The 25,281-nt window shown below is 45.9% G+C and overlaps 1 protein-coding gene across 1 annotated transcript in view; it reads left to right on the forward strand.

Moving 5' to 3' along the window:
- Positions 1 to 3,824: 3,824 nt before the first annotated feature.
- Positions 3,825 to 25,281, forward strand: part of LOC143937228 (ras-related and estrogen-regulated growth inhibitor-like) — a 131,406-nt gene continuing 109,949 nt past the window's right edge. Inside the window, exon 1 of the mRNA XM_077460792.1 lies at positions 3,825 to 4,243. Coding sequence (XP_077316918.1) covers positions 4,135 to 4,243 — 109 coding nt within the window. The 5' untranslated portion in view covers positions 3,825 to 4,134. The remainder of the gene's footprint in view (positions 4,244 to 25,281) is intronic.

The following is a 25,281-nucleotide window of genomic DNA, read 5'->3' on the forward strand; positions in this document are numbered from 1 at the left end:
CTCTGTACACAGTTCAGCGATCTGGCTGTTGCAGGGAGAAAAACAGCTATATCAGTTAATAAAACCAGCATATACATTACACTTGTTAGGCACACTGTTAACCAACTGATGGTAACCTCTTTCCAGCCATGACCAGGCCATTTTTTGCAATACTTTAACTGACAATTGCAATGCTGTACACAAAATGTATGTCCTTTTTTTCCAATACATAGACCTTTCTTTTGGTGATATTTGATCACCTCTGCTGTTTTTATTTTTTCTGCTTTTTTTTCAAAATTGTCTGTCTTTTTTTAGACAGAAAATAAAAAAAAACAATATTCCCTACTTTCTGCTATAAAACACATCCAATAAAAAATAAAAAATAAAAATATCACATTTCTTCACCAATTTAGGCCAATATGTATTCTGCTACATATTTTTTGGGGAAAAAAAATCCCAATAAGCGTATATCGAATCTATCGGCATGGCACATCTTGCCTTGCCAGGTTGTGAGGGCATCTCCTGTAGACAGACCTCTTCAGGTCAACTCACGGATTTTCAATTGGATCCAGGTCCAGGCTCTGGTTGGGACATTCCCAAACTATTCTTTTGTTGATTTGGAGGTATGCTTTGGGTAGTTGTCTTGCTGAGAGGTGAAATTCCTATTCATTTTCAGCTTTTTTAGCAGAGGCCTGAAGGCTTTGTGGCAAAATTGACTGATATTTGGAACTGGTTCCTGCACCTTGATTAAAACCACAGTTCCAGCTGAAGAGACAGCACCAAAACATAATGCTGTCGCCAATATGCTTCACTGTGGGCATGGTGTTTTTTTTTGTTGATGCTCTCTGTTGCTTTTGCACCAAACATGCTTTATGGAACTATGGCTAAATAAATACATTTTGGTCTCATGAGACCATAACACATCTTCCCACATGCTTTTTCATTCCGAATCCAAGTATAGTCCAAACCTGGAAGTTACATGTCATATTTGGGCCAATGATCTGTGAATGGGAGATTTCCCACCCCTTTATATACAAAGGAGCATTGACGTTTGTGACATCATTGAACTAATATGGCCATATGCTAAATGATGTCATGAGCATCCCCGCCCCTTTGTGTACATCAGCCATGGAGCGGGGATGCTCATGACATTATTGATCTGCTATGGACTCATGGCTATATTAGGCCCCTATCTTGGACCTAATATGATTACCGTATATACTCGAGTATAAGCCGAGATTTTCAGCCCCTTTTTTTAGGCTGAAAGTGCCCCCCTCGGCTTATACTCGAGTCACGGAGATCAGGTAGACAGACGGCGGCCATTCCACTATTCAAAAGCCGCGCCTCCCTGTCTGTGATAGGCGGAACACTCAATTTCCCAGCAGTCAGTGTTCCACCTATCACGGACATCCGCTCATTCTCATACTACGGACGAGGATGAGAGGATGTCCGTGATAGGCGGAACACTGACTGCTGGGAAATTGAGTGTTCCGCCTATCACAGACAGAGAGGCGCGGCTTTTGAACAGTGGAATGGCCGCCGTCTGTCAGACGAGGAGGAGAGGTGCGGCATGGCACACAGAGGCTGCAGATTGGCACAGGTAGGCAGGGATGGACACAGGGATGGACGGGACACAGTGATGGACACAGGGATGGACGGGACACAGCGATGGACGGGACACAGCGATGGACGGGACACAGCGATGGACGGGACACAGGGATGGACGGGACACAGGGATGGACGGGACACAGGGATGGACACAGGGATGGACGGGACACAGGGATGGACACAGGGATGGACGGGACACAGGGATGGACACAGGGATGGACGGGACACAGGGATGGACACAGGGATGGACGGGACACAGGGATGTCTCACCCTCGGCTTATACACGAGTCAATAAGTTTTCCCAGTTTTTTTGTGGTAAATTAGGAGCCTCGGCTTATATTCGGATCGACCTATACTCGAGTATATACGGTATGTAGACATATTAGTTAAAATAATGTAACAAGCATCAACACCCAGTTGTATACATGCATATGCAATGTAGAAAATCTCCCATTGCAGCTCATTGTCTCAGAAATGCATTGGCTAATTTTGGATTGTTCCCCTCTCTTTTATTGGAATAAAGTTGTATCTGGACCTCTTGACAGTGGTGTGGCTCTTCAGTTTCAACTCTTAGATTTGGACTGAACTTAAAGCGGGAGTCCACCGGGACTCCGCGTTTTTTTTTTTTTTTTAAAAGCCAGCAGCTACAAATACTGCAGCTGCTGACTTTTAAAATAGTGACACTTACCTGTCCAGCGCGCCCGCGATGTCGGCACCCGAAGCCGATCGCTAGGTCGTCTGTCGGGTCCTGCCGCCACCATCTTGGGTATGGGAATCAGGAAATGGAGCCTTTCGGCTTCATTTCCCGGTTCCCTACTGCGCATGCGCGAATTGTGCTGCGCAATAAGGACGCTCCCCGCTGCCTCTGGGAGCTGTGTGTTTCCCAGCAGGCAGCGGGGCACTTGCGGGAAGGGGCGGGCACTTGCGGAAAGGGGCGTAAGTTACGCCCCTTTCCGCAGAGAGCTGTCCCGGAAGTGGGTGCAGTTACCTGGATTATCCAGGTAACTGCACCCCCCTCCCCCCTGAAAGGTGCCGACTGTGGCACCGGAGGGGGGGAGGGTTCCGATGAGCGGAAGGTCCACTTTAGGGTGGACCTCCGCTTTAAGAAGTTGTAAGAAGAGGTCCAGATACCACTAATAAAGTTGTATCTGGACCTCTTAGCAGCGGTGTGGCTTTTCGGTTTCAACTCTTGGATTTGGATTGAACCTAAGATCATCCCTATTTGAGACCGGTTTCAAGATCAGAGGACAGCCAAAAACTGCTGAAATATTTTATAAGATTGATAAAGATCATTGCTATTGCAGCCCATTTACAAACCAATGCTTCCATAGTTGAACTCCCTTTATCACCGTTAATGTTCTCCAACAGGAACCGCCTTTTATTGACGTTTGTACAGCATGTCATACAGATTCACGACTTTCCTTAAAAACAAGCTCTGGACTGCCGCATTCTTCAGAAGACCACTTTCTTTTATTAGAGAATCACATCACAGCTCAACAAACACAGCGAACAAGGAAAAATTGCTGATGTTTCGCACTAGCTGTAGTGCTTATTCACAGCATTCATTCATTTGCTATGAATAAGCACTACATCTAGTGCGAAACGTCAGCAATTTTTCCTTGTTCGCTGTGTTTGTTGAGCTGTGATGTGATTCTCTAATAAAAGAAAGTGGTCTTCTGAAGAGTGCGGCAGTCCAGAGCTTGTTTTTCGTCTGTTGCTAGTGGTAATAGCCAGAACCTGTGGCTTCCCAGCCGAAGAGACAGTTTACAGCCTGCATGTGTGCTCCTGGAGCGGTGAGATCCCTTCTCCTTCACGACTTTCCTTAGTAAGACCTATTAAAAAAGTTCAGAGAAAAAAAAAGATTTAAAATAGAAACATAATCGACATCACAGAACAGAAGTAAGATGGTAATAAAAGTCAATTAACTCCTAAAAGTCAGCTTAAAGAACACTTCCCCTTCAGTGGGCTGAGTAAACAACTAGGTATGAAAAACATAGACAACTGTCTGCAGAGGCCCCGAAGGTCTCAACGGGCCCCATGTGGCCCCTATGCTGCAGGTTGGACACCAGGGTTCTACATTTTTCTCTCATGACAGGTTTCCTTTAAAAAGGTTTTCATTCCAAATCACGTGCTTAGATGCTCCTAACGGAACGCCAGACAAGCATCCTTGGCTACAAAGGGTTAAATGCAAAGTCCATTTACTCAGTGTGACCCGGTGACGCTCCATAATGATTTCTGCCTCTAAACAATCCCAATCTTTGCCAGAAAGTCTCGAAGTACATTGCATGCAATTTTCTGCTTGAACAGCCAGAAGAATAGGAGGCGGGAATACACTGGGAAGTAGGCAGGAAATATTCGATTTAGACAAGAGAGGTTGGCTGCAGCTCAGAAATGTATTTATTTCTTGCCAAACCAAAAAGCACAGCACCAGAGAGTGAATTACATGGTACATCAGGACAGCTTAGCCCTCAGCTGACACTCATCGTAGCCTCACTGCTGTTTGCTTAATTGAATTGGCTGCGCCAGTGATACGGAGCCCGTTCTACGATGACCTCGAACTTTCCACTCTCAAAAACTCTGAGACGATCGTGGAGTTTACCTCCGACACGGAACATCCGCATTGTAGTTCTGGGCCAAAGTGCAGTGGGAAAAACAGGTACCTTTGCTTTATGTTATAGATGCAATATACTTATCTACATGCTTAATAATCAAGCAAGGAGCAAGTGACGTAGCAATGAATCAGAATTATTTTTCAGTTCCTTAGGCTCCACGCTTGACTGAGAAATACGAAATATTTGTGTTATTAGAGGTCACAGGTTTGCCGATTGTCCCATGTCCACCCAAAGCTGATGTTTCAGTCATGGGCATAAGGTGCTAGTTTCTTATATCTTTCGGGAACTCTGGTGATAAATCCTCCCATTGGAAATGCCTATTTTCATCTATCTTTAACACAAAATTCTTTCTCACTCCTTCAGCTGCAGCAAGATCACTTGCCTGTGCAATTGTAAAATTGTAATCCCAGCACTAACCCTGGGACTAACTTGTCAGGACCACAGCAGGTAGGCAGAATTAGGTATTTGGTGTTCATAATTTCATTGTTGAAGTTCCTGAAATGTATAATAGACTACATTTTTTGTTGCCAATTTATATACCAATACACAGTGGCAGTGCAAAGATCGGCAATGATGTGCCACGAGCAGTAGCCCACAGCAACCAGTTAGAAAACATTTTTTAACTGATAGACTCCAGTAAACTGAAATTATGATAATAGAGGTTATTCTACTTTTAACTGCTTCATTGAATAAACCTCATGGTGGCCACACAAGCTTCAACAAACTATACATTTCTTCTCCGATCAATCCCCCCTGATAGGAATAATCAGTTTATAGTCGATAATCCATTCAATCGATATGACACAAACAGCGAAGTGGATTTTGATTTGGAAGATATGATTGTAAGAAATCGATTTCAGCTCAGTTTTCACAATGCAGTCTCATAATCTGATACAAATATGATCAAATTCACGAACAAGGCCACTCAGTGCCTGCTGATTGATTATTGATAGTTTTCAGCCCTGACCAATAGACTCAGTTTGGTCAAATCTGATCTAATTCAAGTCCAAACTGATTGGAAGGGAAGTTATACCTATTCAATTGTAAGCTGATTTGATCATGTTGATTTAATTGCAGTGATCGGATAATAAAATCAAACTGTGTATGGCTACCAACCTACAGCCAATTTCTGATGGTTTAACATGAATTGTTGCACTTTAACCATATCTTGCCTTACTTTACATAGGTGGGTTTATTGTGTGTCATGTCACTTATTAGCTCTATAAACCAGATAGGTGCTTTTTCAGTTGATATGGAATTACACACAGCCAAACACAGATCATGGTTCAGCTCGTGGGCTGAACAAGAGTAAATCAACCAAATCTCCCATCCATGCTAAACGGGGGAATCTCTACTGCTGTCTATTGCATTCAGCAACCACGGCTGTCTAAATACAGTGGCGATACTGACCAATACTGCATATGATAGGATGCAGTCACTATTCAGCTAACATTCCTACTTCATTTGATTTTTAAATCAACTTTTGTTAAGCTAGTTGGTGCTTGCAGGGCCCCCATGGCTCAAATTTTCAACTAGAAATTTCCTCCTGAATCTGTATAATCTAGAGCCAGTGATAATTAAAGTCTCTCTTTTTTTCACCTAAAATGAAAAAAAGAGGTTTATACCCACCACCTGCTCTGTGCAAGGATATTGCAAAGAGCGACACCTTACCTCCTCTTCTGGAGTCCACCCCCAGTGCAGTCCACCCCCCCCCCCCCCCCCCTCCTGAGCGTGCTCCCATAGCAAGCTGTCATGTTCTCGAGCCAGGCTGTATGCGTCCATAGACACACAGTGCAGCTCAGCCATGCCCCTCGCTTATGGTTGCCAGGTCATCCCTTTAAACCCAAACACATATTAATTACACAGGTTCTGTGGCTGATTAAGGTGGTAATTAAACTCACTTGGTGCCTTATCTGCATTTAATTAGCCTCAGAACCTGTGTAATTAATATGTGTTTAAGTTTAAGGCTGTGTTCACACTTGTATGACATACACTCTGACAATGGGAGCTCATGTGGCATGACGTGTGCAAATCAATGGTTCCCTATGAGACGCATCTTAACTGGTCCAACTTTGAAACATCCGACATGGTGATTACAGCAGCACAAAAAGGAATTTATGTCACTCTGGGATTGTTTTGATTGGTCAAAGGACAAGTGGTACTATCTCAAAGTCGGAGCAAAATCTTACCTTGTTCATTCAAGTCGGATGGAAGTAGGACCGATGTGGGACAGATGTATCAGGGCAAAGTAGGATGATAGTCATACAACAGTCATGTCGTACCAGTGTGGACCCGGCCTAAAGGGATGAGGTGGCAACCCTAGCTGGCCTCCTGATGATGTGAAAGCACCATGTTGTGTCATTGGGGCTTGCTGCAAGTAACAGGAAGAAACAACTGTGTGACATGGTTATCACAGGAGGCTAATGACATGTCATTCTTGCCAAGGTAATAACCTTGGAAGTTGGGAGAACTCCCTAAAAAGGTATTAAAAAAATGAAAAAACACAATCTGCACTTATGCGAGAAGAAGATGCTAGGAATGGTGTATGGTGGCTGGGGAGAGTGAAAGTCTGCAAGTATTAGTAATCTGCTAGAGACTGTGACCCTGAATTTGAGCATTAGCAATGGTTACTCAGAGACATCTAAAGTCTTTTTTTTTTTAAATTCTGAATAGTGAAGGAAATGGTGGAAGTGGAAGTAAAGACTGTTTTTGCACTTAAACCTATAATAGGGCATATCTGTAGGTACTGTGAATATCTCCTAAACCTTGTAGCCCATTCCAGGCTTGTGTAGGTCTGCAATCTTGTCCCTGACATCCTTGGACAGCTATTTGGTCTTGGCCATGGTGGAGAGATTGGAACCTGATTGATTTCTTCTGTGCCCTTTTGCGTTTTTATGCGTTCAAAACACACTGTATCTAGCTGGTTGCTAAAGAGGGGGCTGGGAAGCTGGCCACCCCATCCTTAACAACCGATGAGTCATCAGCTGTCAGCGAAAATAAATTGCAAAATGAACGGCGTGGGGTCTCCCCCCCAAGTCTATACCAGGCCCTTGAGGTCTAGTATGGATTCGTATGGGGCCCCTCCTCCTGAACTATATCGGGCTGCATGCCCTCAACATGGGGGGATGGGAGCCCCCCCCAAAGCACCTTCTCTTACTGCTGTCTTCTCCCCGCGCTGTCTTCTTCACTGCCAGTTACCTGCTAAAAAAAAAGAAAAGCTCTTCTTCTGTGGCTTTCTTCCTCCATTGTGTTGTCACCCACTGTGTGGCATCTCTGACCTCACAAGGGGCGAGCTGTCTGGGTGATGTCATTGGATGGCCACGCCCCATGGCTATACAGTATCTTACAAAAGTGAGTATACCCCTCACATTTTTGTAAATATTTTATTATATCTTCAAGCGATAACACTGAAGAAATTACACTTTGCTACAATCTAAAGTAGTGAGTGTACAACTTGTATAACAGTGCAAAATAACTCAACACACAGCCATTAATGTCTAAATAGTGATTTAACAGGACAGGTTCCACTCAGAACAGGTCTCGCCATGGTTGACCAAAGAAGTTGAGTGCAAGTGCTCAGCATCATATCCAGAGGTTGTCTTTGGGAAATAGACATATGAGTGCTGCCAGCATTGTTGCAGGGGTTGAAGGGGTGGGGGGGTCAGCCTGTCAGTGCTCAGACCATACGCTGCACACTGCATCAAATTGGTCTGCATGGCTGTCATCCCTCTTCTAAAGACGATGCACAAGAAAGCCCACAAACAGTTTGCTGAAGATAAGCAGACTAAGGACATAAATTACTGGAACCATGTCCTGTGGTCTGATGAGAACAAGATAAAAATCATTTGGCTCAGATGGTGACAAGCGTGTGTGACGGCAATCAGGTGAGGAGTACAAAGATAAGTGTGTCTTGCCTACAGTCAGGAATGGTGGTGGGAGTGTCATGGTCTTGGGCTGCATAAGTGCTGCCAGTACTGGGGTACTACAGTTCATTGAGGGAACCATGAATGCCAACATGTACCGTGACATACTGAAGCAGATCATGAATTCCTAACTTTCTTCGACTGGGCCGCAGGGCAGAATTCCAACATAATAACCCCCAAATACACCTCCAAGATGACCACTGCCTCGCTAAAGAAGCTGAGGGAACTCCATGCCCAAATGGGTTAAGACAGTGCTGGAAAATAATAGTGGCAACACAAAATATTGACACTTTGGGCTCAATTTAGATATTTTCACTTAGGGTACTTACTTTTGTTGCCAGCAGTTTAGACATTAATGGCAGTGTGTTGAGTTAATTTGAGGGGACAGCAAATTTACACTGTTATACATTGTAGCAAAGTGTCATTTCTTCAGCGTTGTCACATGAAAAGATATAATAAAATATTTACAAAAATGTGAGGGGTGTACTTACTTTTGTTAGATACTGTATGTATAAAATATCCATATCTATTCATCTTTAACCTCTTGCCGACGGCCAGCAGTACATTTACTGTTGGTTGGTGGTAGCCCCAGAAACCGGGATGTACCCGTACTTTGCGGTGTACTTACTGGTTTAGAATATGATTAATCATACTTTTGTGTCATCTTTTATCTCTGGTGATTAGTGTACTTTTGTTGATGGAATAAATTATCTCAACTGTTGGCTTCTTTCTGCAGTGCGGCTAATTCTTCTAGTCTATGTCTCTATGGTGGTGAGCTGGGCGGGCACCTGCTTGAGAGGGCCAAAATGGATCTCACTTGTCCCTTGCCTGGAGCAGCAGCATCCCTTTCATTGTTCTGGTTTAGGGGCACCCATGCGTGCGCTCCCTTCTGACCTGTGCTGTGATTGGACACAACACCAGTTTGTCAGCAGGTTACAGCCAATCGTTTTGGCTGTGTACCTGCTGATGGTTGTGGCCATTCACAGAGATCTGTGTGTTAGAAAACACAACATAGATCTCGCTGGATTTCTTCCTGCTATCAGTTACCGTTCAGAACTCAAAGCGCGGAGAAACCCAGCCAGATGATCTGTGAGTAAAGCAGCACACACACACACTGGCATACACTTGTCAGGCACACAGCTAACCTCTTGATTACTCCCATCACCCAGCCAGCATCATTAGTACAGTGTACAGTATTATCACTGTATAAGTGTCACCAGTGACATCAGTGTCAATTAGTGTCCCTCTCAAGTGTCAGTTAATGTCAGATTGCCTGCCACACTATAAGTCGCCGATCACTACCATTACCAATATAATGTCTGTACAGATCAGAATCTTGATCTTGGTTTTTTACTAAAGACATATAGCAGGACAGATTTTGGCCTAAATTTATGAAGACATTTAAAATTACGGTAAATGGATATGTTGCATAACAGTAAGTAAAAAATATTATAATAAAAATTAAAAACCCGGTGGTGATCAATAACTACCAAAAGAAAGCTCTATTTGTGTGAAAAAAAAATATAAATTTAATTTGCATACAGTATTTAATGACTGAGCAAAAAAAATGCCACGGTCATGAATGGGGTAAAACCTTCCCGAGGTCAAGTGGTTAAACTTCACTTTCTCAATCAACATTGACTATTTGTAATCCTTATGCTGCTAGCATTAGTAAATCGATAACAAGGTATATTCTATTTACTTGTTTTAAAACCTTTTTTATCCATTTCTTCAGTTATTTCCTAGTTTCTATGCCTAGTCAAATTATGTCATTCATCCCACGAGTCTTCAGGAGGGGAGGAGGGGCTTTCTCAGCTAAGCACACCCTCCTGCCTGCGTGCCTGAGCTCAGGGCAGATGGATTCCAGGAAGTAAGTGCTACATGAATCATCTGCCCTAACTCAAGATGGCCGTGGCTAGAAATGCTAACGTGTGTTTTTTCAAAGTGATTTCCCAGCAAAATAAAGCATGGAGACGTGAATGGATGGGGGAGTTTGCTTTGAATACTAAAAATAATTTAAAAAGTATTTTTGTTTTGTGTTCAGATACAGTGTAGATCCGCTTACAATGTAATGTTTGCATAATTTTCCAAACATCTCTTCTTTGCTAACTGTAAGACATTACATTTTAGGAGAACAACACCTAAAATGAAATAGTCGCTGGGTATTATTTTACAGCCATTTTATACAGAGGTGACAGAATGAGCATGTCTTTTCATCTGAACTTCAATTTTTCCCAACTCTTGTTGTTATATAGAGCATCTACTAGAGGGTACAATATAAATATTATTATTATTTTTATCATCTTTGGTTGATTTGGGTGAAATTAAGCTGTGGAGAAGTAAGTTTTGTAGTGTAGGAGAAGCTCTGCCATCAGGAGCGGATCCGGGGTGGGGTGGGGAGCAATTGCGAGAGAGAGAGAAATTTGAGAAAATAGTGAGCAGGCCAGGTGGCCAGCGGGTGAGTGGGTGGCAGTCAGGTCAGTAAGCGGCCGGCAATTGAGAGGAGCCGGCAAGCAGGCCAGTGAGCCAGCCAGCGGGTAGGCAGTCATACCAGTAAGCGGGCCGGTGGGTGAACCGAAAGGCAGTACAGTGAGCGGGCGGGTGAGCGAGCAGAGAGATGACATCTCTCACCGCCCGCCCTGCATCACCGCAGTACCGCCCTCACTGTGCAGCTGCGAACAGCAGTGAGATTACATCATCTGTGACACCCCAAAAGTGAAGGACTACAGGTCCCAGCATGAACCGCTCAGAGGTCATAATGTGTCACACACTCCTGCCCCCCCATCCCAACTAGCGAAGCACTACAGGTCCAACTGTCCCAGCTTAAACCTGTAAGAGCTGAGGCTGTGTCCCCCCCCGGCCCTTCAACTAGTGAAGGACTACAGGTCACCACAACATGAAGCTGAGGATGGGTCTCCCCCCCCCAACTAGTGAAGGACTACAGGTCCCACTGCCCCAGCTTAAACCCCTCAGAGCTGAGGATGTGTCACCCCCCCCCCAAACTAGTGAAGGACTACAGGTCACAGCATGAAGTTCTCGGAGCTGGGGATGGGTCACACCCCCCTCCAACTAGTGAGGGACTACAGGTCACAGTATGAAGGCCTTGGAGCTGAGGATGGGTCACACCCCCCCTAACTAGTGAAGCACTACAGGTCACAGAATTAACCTGTGGGATCTCAGGGGTTCATGCTGGGACTTGTAGTGCTTCACTTTTGAGGAGAGGACCCCCCCCCCAAAGTGAAGGACTACGGGTCCTAGCATGAACCCCTCAGCGCTCAGGATGATCTCAGGGATTCATGCTGGAACTTGTATTCCGTCACTAGTTGCAGGGGGGGGGGGGGTAAGGTCCTCAGCTCTGAGGGATTCATATAGGGACTTGTTTGCACTTTAGTTCCTGGAGGGAGGCCATGGTGGTACAAGCCCCCCAGGGGCCCTGAAGGACCACATTGTCCTCCCCCCCTCCCCCTTTGTGATCATGTAAAACCTTAGACTGTTTTCACCGATCCATCACTTTGCCACCACCGACTCTATGGGGCACTTGACTGCACTTTCCACCCAGGCCTAAGGCTGCCAGCCCTCCCCTTGTCACCAATGTGGTATTTGAAAATTGAAATCATATCCCCTCTCAAGCGTCTCTTCTCCAGAAAGAATAAGTTCAGTGCTCACAACCTTTCCTAATAACTAATACCCTCCAGTCCCTTTTATTAGCTTTATTGCCCTTCTCTGTACTCGCTCCATTTCCGGTACATCCTTCCTGAGGACTGGTGCCCAGAACTGGAGAGCATACTGTAGAGCGGGAGAATTATCCCGAGAATTATCTACAGAGTTTTGTAGCACGGGAGAATTATCGTTCCCTCTCTGGAGTTGATACCCTTTTTAATGCATGCCAATATTCTGTTTGCTTTGTTAGCAGCAGCTTGGCATTGCATGCCATTGCTGAGCCTGTCATCTACTAGGATCCCCAGGTGACAAGTGGCAAGCTGCATCTGGTGGCAGGCGACAGTGGCAAGTGACATGCAGCATCTGATGGCAAGCTACAGTGGCAAGTGACGTACACAGGGCGCCCACTGATTCTGCATTATGGTGAGTTGAACTATTTCATTTTATATTACAATGTAATAATAGAAATAATGCTCTTCAATCAGCCTGACACCAGATCAACCATGGTGCCATGATGATTGAAGCGCCAACACCAGCCATCGCCATGACAAATTGCCTGCAAAAAAACTTATTTTCTGGCAGTGCCCCTCCCGAGACTAGACTCTGGATCCGCCACTGCCTCAGTTCAAGCAAAGACATATGACTATTGTAGCCCGGAGGTTATTTTTGGATGGCTACTTGGTCAGGAATCCTAGCACACACATGCTATACAAACCTTGGGCATAGCAGATTGCTATAGGGAACAGTGCTGGGTAACCAAGTGCAGAACCACATTGGTAGTGGGCTGCAAGAACCATTGTATCGGGTTGTCCTAACTGGAACCCTCTCAAGTGTGCTAGACCTCCCTCACATGAAGAGCAGTAGTCCAGGTTCAGTGTGCGGGGCTGTCCCTAATATGTACAGCACGGTAGACTTTCATAGCCTTATGTGTATGTTGTGACCTGCACTAATGAACTCTACTATGGTCATTAGAAGAGGATTGTTGATCACTGGTTATATCTGTTTGCCAGAAAGCAACATGTTGTATGTTAAATCTCCTGTCAAGTTCTTGTTTTTCCCAGGTTTGTGCCTGTCACACCATGTATTTTATACTATTTAAAGCGAGCTGTCACAACTATTGGCTGCGTAACAGCTGCATGGTAATGTGCAGTATTCATGGATTAAATTGTGTTGCCTTAAGGCATCTCTTTATTGGAGTGCCAACATACTACAGGATGCTGAAAAATTGTCATGCATTGGTTTTTTTAATGCAGCATGCCACAAGGCACAAATAGTTCACCAAGTGGGCACAGATGGTGTGCTGCAATGCAAGTGCGTTGTGCTGCCTAGTTGCATTGGGGTGTGATTTACAAAACATAGAACTGCAGTGCACTGTGCTGTATGTCTTATATCTGTTGTAACACTGGGAAAAATTAGCATTTTACTGCCAGTTACTATAGTGCGCTAATGTGAATGGGCTATAGGTAATGCATTTCTACAGTGGACACCATAAGATTCCTGCTGAATCCTCCTATTAGTAAGAAAGGCATCCATTTTGCCTCTCTAAAATACTGTCAGTTTTTTACTGAGGCCTGGCTTCATAGCTAAGTCAATTCACCAACTGCCACCCCAAAACACCCCCCCCCCCCCCCGGTTCCATAAGGGTGCTATTACTAGATAACGAGACAATAAACAGTGATAAAGAAGTTTGCATAGCTTATTCCTGAATTTAGGGAAAGTTTGTAAAAGTTAAACCAAATCGGAGATGGGCACAAACTTTATTGGCCAGTGGATGTAATCTAAAACCTTTTGTGGTGTTTTCTGTTCACAGGACTTCAAATTTAATGGTTTTTCTGTATAAAATATTTTATGTGCAATGGTAATACTGGATTCAAAGACCATTATGAGTTCTCAAAGTGAAAGCACAGCAGAAGCTGTTTGCTTGCAAACTTTCTTGAATTAAACCCTTTCTATAGCCCAGGCTACAGAAATAAGCTTCTTACACCTCCCACCTGGAATTTTGGACCACTCTTCCTTTGCAAACTGCTCCAGGTCTCTCTTATTGGAAGGGCGCCTTTTCCCAACAGCAATTTTAAGACACAGGTGTTCAATGGGATTTAGATCTGGACTCATTGCTGGCCACTTTAGAACTCTCCAGCGCTTTGTTGCCATCCATTTCTGGGTGCTTTTTGACGTATGTTTGGGGTCATTGTCCCGCTGGAAGACCCAAGATCTCGGACGCAAACCCAGCTTTCTGACACTGAGCTTTACAGTGCGACCTAAAATCCTTTGGTAATCCTCAGATTTCATGATGGCTTGCACACATTCACGGCACCCAGTGCCAGAGGCAGCAAAACAACCCCAAAACATAATTGAACCTCCACCATATTTCACTGTGGGTACTGTGTTCTTTTCTTTGTAGGCCTCATTCTGTTTTCAGTAAACAGTAGAATGATGTGCTTTACCAAAAAGCTGAATCTTGGTCTCCTCTGTCCACAAGATGTTTTCCCAGAAGGGTTTTGGATTCTCAAGTACACTTTGGCAAACTGTAATCTTGTTTTTTTTTATGTCTCTGTGTCAGCAGTGGGGTCCTCATGGATCTCCTGCCATAGCGTTTCATTTTATTTAACCACTTGCCGACCGCCTCACGCCGATGTACGTCATCAGAATGGCACGGGCAGGCATAAGCACATATATGTACGTCCTTTGCCTCCCGCGGGTCGGGGGCCCGATCGGGCCCCCGCCCGGTGCCTGCGGCGGTCGGTTTTCGTTCGGGAGCGATCCCGGACGAGGGGACGGCCATTCATTCATGGCCACCCCCTCGCGATCGCTCCCGACGAATGGAAATCCCCGGTGACATCACTTCCTCTCCTGTAATGTAAACACAGGAGAGGAAGTGATGTATTCTCTCCTCCGTGTCGGTATTTTTCGTTCCGACACGGAGGAGAGCGGATCAGTGAGTTGCACCAACACATCCCACACACAGTAGAACATGCCAGGCACACTCACACCCCCCCTTTACCCCCCGATCACCCCCCCAATTACCCCTGCCCCCCAGTCACAGTGACACCAATGTCATTTTTTTTTTTTTTTTTTTTTTTTTGCATTGGTGTCATTTGTGACTGTAATAACTGTTAGGGCAGTTAGGGTTAGCCCCCTTTAGTTCTAATGTACCCCCCTAACCCCCCCAATAAAGGTTTAACCCCGTGATCACCCCCCGTCGCCAGTGTCACTAAGGCTGGGTTCACATTGCAGCGGTTTATGAGAACGAATGTGATTCGCACCGCACTGCAGTGCAAATCACATCCGATCTCTGTGCGATTCGAGTTCAGCCATTCGCCGCACCCGCCGCACCCGCCACACCCGCCGCACCCGCCGCAAATTCGCACGGGACCCTTTTTTTGGCCCGCAGCAGAATCGGATCGCATGGGTGTTCACACCATGCGATCCGAGTTTGCAGATCGCACTGCGATATGCGAACTGATCTGGGGGTGTCAGTAACATTTCACTGACACTCCCAGCAGTTCGCATAGGGCAGTGTGAACTGCCGCCGGGAGGCATGCGATGCGGGAACCCGCCGCGGATTCGCGGCGTTTCCGCATCGCTCCAGTGTGAACCCAGCCTAATAAGCGATCATTTTTCTGATCGCCGTATTAGTGTCACAGGTGACGCTAGTTAGGCAGGTAGGTATTTAGGTTCGCCGCAGCTTTTTATAGCGCTAGGGACCCCCATATACTACCGCATAAAGCCCCCTGATTGCCCCCTAGTTAACCCTTTCACCAGTGATCACCATATAACTGTTACAGGTGACGCTGGTTGGTTAGTTATTTTTTTATAGTTTCAGGGCACCCGCCATTTATTACCTAATAAAGGTTTAACCCCCTGATCACCCGGCAGGTGTCATTTGTGACTAATAACTGTTAGGGCAGTTAGGGTTAGCCCCCTTTAGTTCTAAGGTACCCCCCTAACCCCCCCAATAAAGGTTTAACCCCGTGATCACCCCCCGTCGCCAGTGTCACTAAGGCTGGGTTCACATTGCAGCGGTTTATGAGAACGGATGTGATTCGCACCGCACTGCAGTGCAAATCACATCCGATCTCTGTGCGATTCGAGTTCAGCTATACAGATAGTATGGCTGAATTCGTGTCGCACCCGCCGCAAACTCGCACGGGACCCTTTTTTTGGTCCGCAGCAGAATCGGATCGCATGGGTGTTCACACCATGCGATCCAAGTTTGCAGATCGCACTGCGATATGCGAACTGATCTGGGGGTGTCATTAACATTTCACTGACACTCCCAGCAGTTCGCATAGGGCAGTGTGAACTGCCGCCGGGAGGCATGCGATGCGGGAACCCGCCGCGCATTCGTGGCGTTCCCGCATCGCTCCAGTGTGAACCCAGCCTAATAAGCGATCGTTTTTCTGATCGCTGTATTAGTGTCACAGGTGACGCTAGTTAGGCAGGTAGGTATTTAGGTTCGCCGCAGCTTTTTATAGCGCCAGGGACCCCCATATACTACCGCATAAAGCCCCCTGATTGCCCCCTAGTTAACCCTTTCACCAGTGATCACCATATAACTGTTACAGGTGACGCTGGTTGGTTAGTTATTTTTTTATAGTTTCAGGGCACCCGCCATTTATTACCTAGTCTCACTAGTGTACCCCTAAATTTAGGGGTGTCTACTTTCTAAAATGGGGTCATTTGGGGGGGGGGGGTTTGTGCCATCTTGGCATTTTATGGCCTTCAAAACTGTAACGCCCTTAGAAAGCCTGAAGGCGGTGCTTGGTTTTTGGGGCCCCGTACGCGGCTAGGCTCCCAAAAAGTCCCACATATGTGGTATCCCCGTACTCAGGAGAAGCAGCAGAATTTATTTTGGGGTGTCATTTCACATATGCCCATGGCATGCGTGAGCAATATATCATTTAGTGACAACTTTGTGAAAAAAAAAAAAAGTTTGTAATTTTCCCGCAACTTGTGGCAAAATATAAAATATTCCATGGACTCAACATGCCTCTCAGCAAATAGCTTGGGGTGTCTACTTTCTAAAATGGGGTCATTTGTGGGGGTTTTGTGCCATCTTGGCATTTTATGGCCTTCAAAACTGTAATAGGTAGTGAGAAGTGAACTCAAAAAATTACGCCCTTAGAAAGCCTGAAGGCGGTGCTTGGTTTTCGGGGCCCCGTACGCGGCTAGGCTCCCAAAAAGTCCCACATATGTGGTATCCCCGTACTCAGGAGAAGCAGCAGAATTTATTTTGGGGTGTCATTTCACATATGCCCATGGCATGCATGAGCAATATATCATTTAGTGACAACTTTGTGAAAAAAAAAAAAAAAAAAAAAAAGTTTGTAATTTTCCCGCAACTTGTGGCAAAATATAAAATATTCCATGGACTCAACATGCCTCTCAGCAAATAGCTTGGGGTGTCTACTTTCTAAAATGGGGTCATTTGTGGGGGTTTTGTGCCATCTTGGCATTTTATGGCCTTCAAAACTGTAATAGGTAGTGAGGCGTGAAATCAAAAATTGACGCCCTTAGAAAGCCTGAAGGCGGTGCTTGGTTTTCGGGGCCCTGTACGCGGCTAGGCTCCCAAAAAGTCCCACATATGTGGTATCCCCGTACTCAGGAGAAGCAGCAGAATTTATTTTGGGGTGTCATTTCACATACGCCCATAGCATGTGTGAGCAATATATCATTTAGTGACAACTTTGTGTAAAAAAAAAAAAAAAATTTTTTTTTTGTCATTATTCAATCGCTTGAGGCAAAAAAATAAAATATTCAATGGGCTCAACATGCCTCTTATCAATTTCCTTAGGGGGTCTACTTTCCAAAATGGGGTCATTTGGGGGGGTTTTGTACTGCCCTGTCATTTTAGCACCTCAAGAAATGAGATAGGCAGTCGTAAACTAAAAGCTGCGTAAATTCCAGAAAACGTACCTTAGTTTGTAGATGTGACAACTTTTGCGCAAACCAATAAATATACAATTATTGACTTTTTTTTTACCAAAGACATGTGGCTGAATACATTTTGTCCTAAATGTATGACTAAAATTGAGTTTATTGGATTTTTCTAATAACAAAAAGTAGAAAATATCATTTTTTTTCAAAATTTGCGGTCTTTTTACGTTTATATCGCAAAAAATAAAAATCGCAGAGGCAATCAAATACCATCAAAAGAAAGCTCTATTTGTGGGAAGAAAAGGACGCAAATTTTGTTTGGGTACAACATTGCATGACCGCGCAATTACCAGTTAAAGCAGCGCAGTGCCAAAGTGTAAAAAGACCTCTGGTCATTTACCAGCAAAATGGTCCGGTCTGAAAGTGGTTAAAGGTCGACAGATAGTTTGCGCCGACACTGATGCTCCCTGAGCCTGCAGGACAGCTTGAATTTCTTTGGAACTTGTTTGGGGCTGCTTATCCACCATCCGGACTATCCTGCGTTGCAACCTTTCATAAATTTTTCTCTTCCGTCCACGCCCAGAGAGATTAGCTACAGTGCCGTGGGTTGCAAACTTCTTGATAATGTTGGACATTGTGGACAAAGGCAAATCTAGATCTCTGGAGATGGACTTGTAACCTTGAGATTGTTGATATTTTTCCACAATTTTGTATAGCAAAACATGTGTTACTGCAATACTTTTCTGTGAGAAATACTTGATTTTCTGTAAACATTTCTGGGGTGCCAAACAAATGGCTATTTTTCAACAGAACAAAAAGAATAGAAGGGTAAAGTGAAACAGAGCCTAGAATTCGCTCTTTTGGTTAGGAATATACAGTCTCTCCCAAAAGTGGGTACACCCCTCACATTTTTGTAAATATTTTATCTTTTCATGTGACAACACTGAAGAAATTACACTTTGCTACAATGTAAAGTAGTGAGTGTACAGCTTGTATAACAGTGTAAATTTGCTGTCCACTCAAAATAACTCAACCCATAGCCATTAATGTCTAAACCACTGGCAACAAAAGCGAGTACACCCCTAAGTGAAAATGTCCAAATTGGGCTGAACGTGTCAATATTTTGTGTGGCCACCATTATTTTCCAGCACTGCCTTAACCCTCTTGGGCATGGAGTTAACCAGAGCTTCACAGGTTGCCACTGGAGTCCTCTTCCACTCCTCTATGATGAAATCACGAGCTGGTGGATGTTAGAGACCTTGCGTTCCTCCACCTTCTGTTTGAGGATGCCCCACAGATGCTCAAAATTGTTTAGGTCTGGAGACATGCTTGGCCAATCCATCACCTTTACTCTCAGCTTATTTAGCAAGGCAGTGGTCGTCTTGGAGGTGTGTTTGGAGTCGTTGGAATACTGCACTGCGGCACAGTCTCCGAAGGGAGGGAGTCATGCTCTGCTTCAGTATATCGCAGTACATGTTGGCATTCATAGTTCCCTCAATGAACTGTAGCTCCCCAGTGCCAGCAGCACACATGCAGTCCCAGACCATGACACTCCCACCACCATGCTTGACTGTAGGCAAGACACACTTGTCTTTGTACTCCTCACCTGGTTGCCACCATAGTATGTGTACTCGACTTCTTTGGTCGACCATGGTGAGGCCTGTTCTGAGTGGAATCTGTACTATTAAACTGCTGTATGGTCTTGGTCACTGTGCTGCAACTCAGTTTGGGGGACTTGGCAATCTTCTTATAGCCTAGGCCTTATTTATGTAGAGCAATTCTTCTTTTCAGATCCTCAGAGAGTTATTTGCCATGTTAAACTTCCAGTGACCAGTATGAAAGAGTGAAACCAAATTTAACACATCTGCTCCCCATTCACACCTGAGACCTCGTACCACTAATGAGTCACATAACACCGGGGAAGGAAAATGGCTAATTGGGCCCAATTTGGACATTTTCACTTAAGGGTGTACTCACTTTTATTGCCAGCGGTTTAGACATTAATGGCTGTGAGTTATTTTGAGGGGACAGGAAATTTACACTGTTATAGAGTTCAGTTCGCATTGTGCGCTATACAAGTATTTCATTCATTCATTATACAAGCTGTACACGCACTACTTTACATTGTAGCAAAGTGTTATTTCTTCAGTGTTGTCACATGAAAAGATATAATATTTAGAAAAAATGTGAGGGGTGTACTTATTTTTGTGAGATACTGTAAATATTAAAAAAGCAATATATTTTATTTCTACCTGACGGAATAAAAGTATATAAGGAAAATATATACAAAATGTTTAGGACTTGTTCATACCATAACATGCTTTTTAGCATGTGTGTCACTGTTTGAAATTTGATTACTCCCCAATGCACAGATGGATATGCTCTGTGTATTGCGTTGCCCTGTACTGGAAAAACAAAACATATTTGTTTTGCATTGACAGCCCATTTAAATTAAATTGATACACACTGCAATGTGCCTCAACGTGTCAACGTGTGTGTGTGTGTGTGTATGTGTGGTACAATACACTTGACTTCTTATGTGAATACTGAATAGGCCCTTATACCTTCCCTTTAACACCTGTCATTGTTGGCAGAGACAGTGAGGCCCGGAGCGATAGGAATGTAATGGAAATAGTGAAGGGCTGGCATGACAGATTGAGAAGGGGAAGCAATGAATGCGTTAAGGAAGTTAAAGTTGTAGTAGCAGGAAGAAGAGAGGATTGGCTGAGAAAAGCAGGAAAAGGAAGGGTCTGGTAGTTTACTTAAGGGGGAGGCGGGGCTCTCGGGCATTAGTGGAGGGTCAGCAGGTGAAGAAGCAGGCAGTTTTACATGCTGCTAAAAAATCAACAGCTATAGCAGAGGTGGACAGGATCTTGGCCCAGCTCCGGGCGGCTGCTGACACGAGGGGACCGGAGTGGCTACTTAGTCAGGTAGTGTCCCTGATAGAGGCTCAGGCATCCAGGTCAGGGGTAGGAACTCCCCCATGTGCGGAGGTCTTGGCCTCCGGAGCGTTTTTCCCTGGGTACATCATCCCTCCCCGAGCTTTGCACCAGGTCAGGAGCCCTTTGTGAGACCTGCCAGGCACACCTACTGGGCCACCATCGGCTGCAGCAGGTGGATCACCTGGACAGAATTCTAGTTGAAAGCAGAGCTCTACGAGCAAGGTGGTGGGTCATGTTCAAACTCCGTGCCCGCTCGGCATCACTGTAGGGAGCCAGCGGTCTGCACCACCTCTGACGTGGAGGTGAGAGGGGGTCCCTGCGAGGGAGACGATCAGCGATGGCTGGAGGGCCATCACCAGATGAGGATGGTGGCTCCAACACCAGGCCAGGTCCCACTGTAGGAGGCAGAAGGGGAAGAAGCTACAGGAGAGTGACGGTGGTTTCCAGGGCGACGGAAGGATGGAGCAACTCAGCTGTCGTGTGGGGAGCAAGTCCGTTGCTGCAAGGAGGGGCCCAACACCGGCATGGGTCCCCAGCATCCAGGCCCTCCACGCCTGGAGTGCTAAGAGCGGAGGAACAGCATCTTCCAGAACAGTGATCCGAGGGAGAGCTGTCATCCTCTGAGGAGGAAGAGTAGCGAAACCAACCGGCACCGGTGGATTCGGGAGCGATTGCTGTTGAAGTCTCCCCTGGTCAGCCCGGTAAGTCTGCTTCTTTATCTACTACCTCTTTCAATGCTGCATTGGGTGGGTTGTTGGCTGTGATTGATGGGGGGGGATTCGGTGAATGTCAGGGCTGCACCGCAGGCTGGGAACTTGGTGGCTGGCCCACAAAGGGCAGGTAATACACCTGCCACTTCCAGAACAGATGTGCAGCTGCACAATTTGCTGGGAGGACTGCAGTATCTCATGCAGCGTTTTGCGTGTCGCCTTGGGTCCAGCTGGGTGGAAGGGCAGTGTTAGATGGGGCTAGTCTGGGGGTGTTCACTCCTCACCCTTCAGTCTCGGTGGTAGCCCCTGTAGCTACAGGGATTTCTGTGTCACCTCCGGCATCGGGGGCAGTTAGTGTGGTGCCTCAGAAGATGGGAGCGTCGCAGGGGGTCTCAGGAAAAACGGATGTAGTGTGGTTAGCTGAGGCGGCAAAATGAAAAGTTTATGTATGCTTTGTGGGTCCGTTGGGGGCGCATTTTAAAACAGGATCTCCGAGAGAAGATTTGCAAGGCTGAGTATGTAGAATTTTTTTTCCTTACTGCCGTTGGAGAAGATTAACCTGAACTGGCTTAAGCCCGACGACACTAAAAAAAGAGGATGAGGAGAAGCGGTGGTATCGATTGATTCCACTGACTTTTGCCAACTGGCTGCAAGCGTTTGCCATTATGGCGAGCGTCATAGGGAATAAGAATCCAGAACATTGTTCTGCACTCTTTTGCTACATGGACGCCATTGGCGAAGCTCATAGTCTATGGTGGAACCGCCTGGCTACGTTATGATGAGCAGTTTCGGCAGCGTTGGGCTATCCTGCCATCCCTTCGCTGGGAACACAAGGACATTAGCCTCTGGATGGGGCTCATGTCCTCGGCACGGGCCCCAAATCTGATTTTTCAGGGGGCTGCCAGCTTCTAATGTGTGTGCAATCCTTTTATCTACGTTGCAGCACATTGCGGGGAATTTTGGTATTCCTTTAGCGGAGGACAAGACGGAGGGTCCGACAACCATGCACAGTACTGGACTCGGACGCTATGGAGTGTTGCTTGCCAGAGGAGGCTATAATTGTTGCTGGGTACGTTTTTATCTTTGCATGTCACATTATTCCTATGGGCAGGGTGTTTTGCCAACGGTTGTCGGCGGTGACAGCAAGGATTGGGTTCCCTACTCATTCTTATTCGTTCACTAGGGAACATCGGGAAGATTTGTAGATGTGGCACACGTTTTTGGAAAGCTATAATGGTAGATCGGTTTGGATGTCCGGACTGGTGAGTAATTTGATTTGGAGCTGGAGCTCGGCCAAGGTTCTGCGTTCCAGTAACCCTGAAGCGCAGAACTTTGGCAGAGTTCCTGGACAGACGCGGGGTTCCTTCGTAACCTGGTGCTCTTGGCGCTTTTTCTGGTAGTGCTGGCGAAGGAAATCTGTTGTGAATCATTTAGGAATTTGACATTTTGGCTGAATTACAACAACCTGGGTGTGGTGCAATCATTAACCGCATCTCGGCATAGGCACAACCTGTGATACGGCTGCTGCATCACATGGTACTCCCCTGCCTGCAGATGAATATTTTTCTATATGCTGTACACCTCCCGGGGATTGGCGATAAGGTGGCTGACTCATTTTCTTGGGTTTAGTGGGACAGGTTCCGAGAGCTGGCACCAGTGGCGGAATAACGGGGGGGGGGGGGGGGGGTTGCTTGTCTGTGTTGGCTGTGGGAGATTGCCTTGGAGCCGTCACTGGATGGATCAGAAGGATGGTGAGTGAGTCCACGTGGGCAGCATATACTAAGGTATGGCAGGAATGGTTGGAGTTGGTGCAGAATGCAGAAGGGGTTCGGGAGGATTCGATAAGGCTGCTGGTCCTTAACTTTGTTTCCAGGAACCTGGAGCAGGGCGTGTGGGTGTCTGCCATTGAGCAGAAACTGGCAGCCTTGGCCTTTTTCTTTAAATTAGAGGCTGGGGTTGATTTTACAAAAGACTTTTGGGTCCACCAAGCTTTAAAGGGGTATCGGAAGTTGCATATGTGCAAGGATGCTAGGAGGCCAGTGTCCTTTGCTATCTGGCAGGCCATTTTTGTGCAGTTGGGCACCATCTGTACTTCCAGATATGTTTAAAGCAGCTTTTTCCTTGGCATTTTTTGGGGCGTTCCAGATCAGCAAGCCGGTCAGTCCTTCTAGGAAGGTTTCGGGGGGAATCTTGGCGAAGGATGTGATTTGGGAGAAGGACAGGGTGCAGGTTTTGATATGCAGATCAAAGACGCACCAGACTTGTAAGGGCACATGGGTACAGCTGTTTCAACTGCCAGGTTCCACGGTGTGTCCGGTGGGGGTTGTACGGGAATTTGTGGATGTGCGCCCAGCATGGCAGGGCCCTTTCTATTACACGGGGATGGGTGGCTGTTGTCCAAGTTTCATTTCATTGCCATATTCAGGAAGAGTCTTCAGGCGGCGTGTTTTGACAAAAAACAGTATGCCTCAGTATCGGGGCGGCCAGGCGGCCGCTCGGTGCATGCTGGAAAAGGCATCTGTAAGGAGGATTGGAAGGTGTGACTCAAGAAGATTTTGTACCTACATGTGCCCGCATTTGTTAGCCGCTTAGGCAATCATGGGGGGAGCAGGGAGATACCCGATAGAGGAAGGGTCACGGTGGTTCTTGCTTGTGTGTGAGTATTCATAATGTTTTTGTGTTATCCTGTGTTTCTCTTTCTTTTCTTTCAGATGGAGTGCAGACACGCCTCATCTGGATTTTGGGCCACTCATACGTATTTTGGGGGGCCAGGCAAGCTGATGTTAGGCCGGATGGCAGACAGCTAGGTATTTCCAGGAGGGAGGCGTGTATTCGCTGGCTAGGAGTACCAGGGATTATGTGGAATAGGGTGGTGCCAGAGGTACATTGTTTTGCACGCCTTGACAGGTCACCCCTCATTATGCTGCTCCAAGTTGGAGGGAATGATCTGGGGATTTGTTCCAGTAGGGAGCTTATTATGGATATCAAGTTAGATTGTCTCTGGCTCCGTATGGCCTTCACCGATATGCTGGTCTTGTGGTCCGACATGGTGGCTAGGACGACTTGGCACATGGCGAGGTTGCTTACAAAACTCAACAAGACTCAAATTAAAGTAAATAATGTGGTGGGCTGATTTTATTTTTATATTTTATTTTTATTTTTTTATGAGAAATGGGGGCATGGTCATTCGCCATAGGGAATTCGAATCTGATGCCAGGAGCTACCTAAGGAGGGGGGGGGGGTGGAGTCCATTTATCGGTGGTGGGGATAGATTTGCAGTCCCTGGGGTTGCAGGATGGGAATCAATGTGCCTTGAGAGTGTGGGGGGGCCCTTAAGGGTAAGGTGTCACTCTTACGTGTGGTGGCGGTAGATTGGTCTGTGACAGTGTAAGAAATGACTTATGATGGAAGTGTGAGGGAATCCTCGGTGGTATGTGCCCCTCTGGTGGATTCCCGTTAACATGGTTTAGCTGGAATAGGGTAATGGTTGCACTGCGGGTAGTGGGGTTGTCTCCGAACTGGTGTTCACGGCTGGAGGCCTTATCATGGTAAAGATCCTGCAGTGGAACATGTTTTAGAATGTTGGGGTTGCCGTCACAGACCAACAGGCCTGAGTTTATTTTGGTTTCAGATGTTGATTTAAAGAATGTTATTTGAATAAGTGTTTTGGTTAATAAAAAAGCTACTATGGCCATCTATGTGCTCCATTTCATGTCTGGTCTCATTTAATATAGGTAATGAGAAGGGGTGGGTGAGTACTTATGGTCGGGCAGGTAAAAGGAAAGTTTGGGACATCTGATCTACACTGGTCATGTCCTTCAGCATATTGAATTTGCAAACACAGCTGTCCATTTTACATGTACCGTATATACTCGAGTATAAGCCGAGATTTTCAGCCTCTTTTTTGAGGCTGAAAGTGCCCCCCTCGGCTTATACTCGAGTCATCGCTGTCTGCCCGCTCGATCAGCGT

The sequence above is a fragment of the Lithobates pipiens genome, unplaced genomic scaffold (assembly GCF_037356315.1).
Source record: "Lithobates pipiens isolate NorthernLeopardFrog02 unplaced genomic scaffold, aLitPip1_a1.2 Scaffold_10, whole genome shotgun sequence".
In the NCBI taxonomy this organism is placed as follows: Eukaryota; Metazoa; Chordata; class Amphibia; order Anura; family Ranidae; genus Lithobates; species Lithobates pipiens.